The 5,156-nt window shown below is 36.5% G+C and overlaps 1 protein-coding gene across 7 annotated transcripts in view; it reads right to left on the minus strand.

Annotated features, from left to right (window-relative positions):
• Nucleotides 1-5,148, minus strand: part of LOC111865077 — a 9,259-nt gene extending 4,111 nt beyond the window's left edge. The window contains exons 1-3 of one of the 7 annotated variants that reach the window (XM_033751675.1): nucleotides 3,987-4,368; nucleotides 1,348-1,448; nucleotides 53-1,125 (exon numbers count right to left, since the gene is read on the minus strand). In XM_033751675.1, coding sequence (XP_033607566.1) covers nucleotides 1,100-1,125; nucleotides 1,348-1,448; nucleotides 3,987-4,168 — 309 coding nt within the window. In that variant the 5' untranslated portion in view covers nucleotides 4,169-4,368 and the 3' untranslated portion in view covers nucleotides 53-1,099. The other 6 variants (XR_002842915.2, XR_002842914.2, XR_002842913.2 and 3 more) reach the window with 6 other exon arrangements.
• Nucleotides 5,149-5,156: the final 8 nt, after the last annotated feature.

A 5,156-nucleotide genomic window follows, 5' to 3' on the forward strand; every position in this document is an offset into this window, starting at 1 on the left:
ACTAAAAGAACAATTGGTCTTGGTGGTGTTGTGGTTGTTGGGTGGGGTGGGGGGGGGGCAAAAGATGTTAAAGGGGTTGAAATTCACAAACGTTTAAGAGCCCAATATGAGAACAGAGTGTGTTTCAGTGGACAGACCTGTTTGCATGAGGCATGACAAGAGAAACCAATTGAGCATGCTTGTAGTACCACACCACAGCAGTAAGTGAATACAAACACACAGGAACAAGCCAGAGCCATGATCCTCAAGGATGGACGAATATCAGTACAGGACAGTGCATCAGCACCAGACATCAGTAAGAGTTCAGCTCATTTATCAGTGCAAAATATTCTTGGTTTCCACAAAGTCTGTGCAGGGTGGGTTCTGAGGGAATAGACAAAAGAGCACATGGGCATGAGTTCTTGTCTGCTGGAGTGGTACCATGATGAAGGCAACAATTCTTTTTTTATCACATCACTGATAATGATACTTCCATATACCATCAAGAACCACAAATCACACATGCGCACATACTTGTCCTCTCCTACTGCCAAATAATTCCTGACTCAGCCATCAGCTGGGAAGTTACTACTGACAATGTTCTGGACCTCTCAAAGTCCTATCCAACATTACCGGGAATGTGGCATTACACTGACAGACGCAACATATTCTGACATTTTACGAAGTCAATTGAGGCCAGCCATCCACCCCAAATAGACAAGGCAGATTACTCCAATGTGCTGTTTTCATGATACTGCTCCTAATCATTCTGTTTCCCAAACTAGGAAAATCCTTCAGGAGCTGAGATTTGAACTGACCATCCAGCATATAGTCCAGACCTTAAATCTTCAGATTTCTTTCCATTTGGTACTCTAAGGGGACTCACAGAGGTCATCAATTTGTAGATGATGAGGAAGCATTGCATGACTCACTTTACACTTGGTCCAAAGAGTTCTATTTTTCTAACAGCATCAGAAAGCTTGTGGACTGTTGTACAAATGTTCTAAGAAGCATGGAGACTACATGTATACACAAGTAAAAAATTAGGTCGAAACATTTTATAATAATTTTCATACACTGCTGGTATATCCCTCTTCCTCTCTTCTGCAAAGTCTTTGCCTCAGTTCAAGCACAAATGACCTGGTACTAGAAATGAATGTTCCATTTATACAAAAACAGCATTAACAAGTCAGTCATTTTAGCAGAGACATATTGCTTTCCTATTAGGCATGAACTGAATTTCTATACAATGTTCAGAAGAAATTCAGTCTCGAAAGCGTTACTTTTTATTCACCACATCAACCAGATTATATTATAAATTTATTAACATAATGTGGAATTTTCTGTTTAGTCTTTCAGTGAACATACCTTCTGGACCACTTCCACTAACATCCTGTGACCACATCATGCATCCATCTTCATCAGCGTCGTAGACTGCCAAATTAGAATGTTCACAACTGTTAGGAACACTGCAAATTCCCATTTTATACATTAGCATACAAATGAGAAAGTACTGTGTTGTCAAAAAAATAAACTTCAAAATTTTGTTGAATTCATACATATTGCCTGCTGAGCAACACGGATTTAGTTAACATCTATCTACAGATACTGCTATTCTTAGTTTACTTAATAATATTATGCAGGCACTTAATAACAGAAAACTGGTCGGTGGTATTTTCTGCGACTTAACAAAGGCCTTTGATAGTGTGAACCATGATATTTTGCTTGAGAAAATGGATTTCTATGGTATAAGAGGTACATTTCATAAATTGCTTACCTCATATTTAAGTGATAGATATCAACGAGTAGTAATTAAGGATAAACAAGCTATACAATATTTTTCTGAGTGGAAACAGATCAGATTGGGAGTACCACAAGGATCAATTCTTGGGCCATTATTTTTTTTATTATATATAAATGATTTGCCAGCAGCAATAAATAATATGTCAAAACCCATCCTATTTGCAGATGACATTAGTTTAATAGTATCTACTTCAGATCCTAATCAGCTTAAAGAATGTTTTAATTTAGTTGTTGAGAAATTGATGAGATGGTTTCAGGCAAATTCCTTGATATTAAATTTTAATAAAACATATTGTATGTATTTTACAATGATAAGGAAACATACTGTAAACTCCTCTATAAAGCATTTACATTCTCACATTAATAGTACACAAGTTATGGACTTTCTGGGGGTGTCTTTGGATCCGTCCTTATCTTGGCAAGGAGATATATCTAAAACAATAAATAAATTAAATTCTGCTTGCTTTGCCATTAGGTCTCTGAAATCGTTACTATCTATTAATGATCTAAAAATGATGTATTTTGTCTATGCTCACTCTATAATTGTATATGGAATTGCCTTTTGGGGAAATGCCACTAATAGCAAGGATGTCTTCATAGTGCAAAAAAGAATTATAAGGAGTATTATGAATGTAAATTCTAGAGCCTCTTGCCGGGGATTTTTTAAATATTTAAACATATTGCCTTTTTATTCTCAATATATACTTTCGCTTTTGCTTCTGGTGGTGAAAAATATGCATTTGTTTGCACTAAATGCTGAAATACATGTCATAAATACACGACAAAGTACCAGCTTACACGTGCCATTGATAAATTTGGCCAAATATAAGAATAGTGTGTGTTGTATGGGTATTAAAATATTTAATAATCTGCCACATAATTTAAGAAAATTATCAAGTGATTTTAAAAAAATTAAGTTAGCTATAAATCATTTTCTCTTAAATCAATCATTTTATTCGATAAATGAATACTTGGAGTGGTCAAAAGAAAGGAAATAGAATACAGGCGAATATTTGTTTTATTTACATACACTTATGTGTAGTAGTTCTTGCAGACTTTGTATTAATGTACGTATACTTTTATTATCAATTGCTTATAATGTCCATATTTTAGTTATTATTGGTTTATTATACTAAGCATTGACTAAGTTGTATTATTGCAACTGTTTTATTACAGTATATGTTACTATCTGGGACTGCTTTTACAACTGTGGTGATTGTGTCACCTGTACGTTTTTCTTGAAGCAATAAAGATATTATTATTATTGACCCACCTCAATATAAAACTGGTCTTCAGTATGCCATCCGTGTGGCTGCAAGCTTCACTGACACAATTATCTTAATTATACACTGTAACAAGAACTGGAGAAGGTAACAACAGAATACTTGACTGGTGGAGGTTGCATCACGGTGAAGGGTATTCACTTCGTTTATTTCAATTTTGGATCCACTGGTAAAGGGGACTACAGAAAGTTCTGACAAAATACTGTCATCGGCTATAACTTCAATACCAAAGAAAATTTTAGACATGCCAGAAAAACTATAAGGCAACAGAAAAATATGTTTGAATAATTGTGTGTGGGTGTGTATGTGTGTATCGAGGAGGATGAGGTGGGCAGGTCATGTAGCACACAAATTGAAGAGACGAGGAATGCGTACAGGATATTGGTGGGAAAGCCAGAAGGAAAGAGGGCACAGGGAAGACCAAGGTGTCAGTGGGTGGACAATACTAGACTGGATCTTAGAGAGATAGAATGGGATGGTATGGATTGGATAGATCTCGCTCAGGATAGGGACCGGTGGAAGGCTCTTGTGAACACGGTAATGAATCTTCAGGTTCGATAAAAAATGCTGGGAAATTCTTGAGTAGCTGTTGAACTGGCGGCTCCTCCAGAAGGGCTTAGCTCCATAAGTAAAGTCTTAACAAACATATTCTCTTACAAATCACATTACTGATAGTGTATTCTGCTTTTCAGACATTTTTAATTACAATAAAAACATTAGAATTTGTGACATATTCTGAGTAACTCCTACATTGTGATGTACTGTTCCATAACTAATGAATGATGACGATGACAATGATATTTGTTTGATGACAACTGGACTGTGGGGACAATCATTTTGAAGATCAGCTCTCATTATTCTCGTTATCCACTCCTTTCATCACAGAACACAATTCATTGTACAGAGTGCCCTCGTCCTTACCTGTAGCCACTAGAGCACTGTGACATGCTGCAATGATTGATATGCCTTGGTTCCCAATCACAAGCATTTATATATTCAGGGCTTAAGGGTAATGAGGTTTCTTTTGCTGCAAAAGTTGGTGGCTGCTGCTGGTGATGGATGCACTGCCAACATTTTAAAGGAAGTGGAAGGACAATGTGCATGGATAGGAATATGTGTTACAGGGCATGTCACCAGTGTCTTGTCTAGGAGGTGGGAAATACAACATGAGTATAGTCTTTGTGATTTACAGCTGTCGGCAAGAGATTCAAGGAAGGGACAGGAGGCTGTGAGAATGATTGCAAAGCAGAAATCTGAGCCACATGGAAGCGCAACTCTGTTCAGATGTAATCTTTCTGCTGTAGTGAACTTACTTTCCAAGAAATGTCTCCTGCACAAATATTTCTTTTGCGGTAGTCTAGCAGAGTCAAAGTTGCTGGATATTACAACTTTTCATGCCCATACCCCTTCCCTCTAGAAGTATAATAAATTGTTTCAAAAGCTCGAAATAATTCATCAGAAAACATGACAAACATGTTGCACGTGCTAAATTTGGGGGTTATATTGAATAAAATGACCGCAAACATAAACTAAATTTCTTCCTTGGATTTAACTACACCTAGAAATGCCATTGCACCATGAATTAAAAGAGACATACCGTGCTGAACCTTGTACAAGCCTTGCCCCGCATATAGAGACACTAGTTATTAATGGAAAACCTACCTTACAGCTTAATTGTATTTCAATTCCAGTAAAAATAACCTAAGAGATAGTTTCATAGTTCGTATTCAGACCGTTAGATGGTGGTATACATTCTACTGCTGCTACTGCTATTGGTGTTGGAAGACAGAACAATTTATTAGACAATCGCGATGGTTTTTATTTTTTGTCCGCGATATTGCGACATACGATTTTTGATAGCTTCAAGATAATAATCGTTTTCGAGTGTCATATATATAAATTCACAAGTTTCCTTGCCTTATGTATACGTGTTTCGTTTCTATGGTTACGTTTACATTTTCGTCGCCATCTTTTGTCCCTCAAAGAAAAATAATTAATATGTGAACTCAATTGCTGTCCGTAAAAACAAGTGGGGTAAAAGCAAAGAAATAAGATATCGGAACAACTAATCGCATTATTTCCTTTGATACG

The sequence above is a fragment of the Cryptotermes secundus genome, unplaced genomic scaffold, assembly GCF_002891405.2.
Source record: "Cryptotermes secundus unplaced genomic scaffold, Csec_1.0 scaffold1601, whole genome shotgun sequence".
Classification (NCBI taxonomy): domain Eukaryota; kingdom Metazoa; phylum Arthropoda; class Insecta; order Blattodea; family Kalotermitidae; genus Cryptotermes; species Cryptotermes secundus.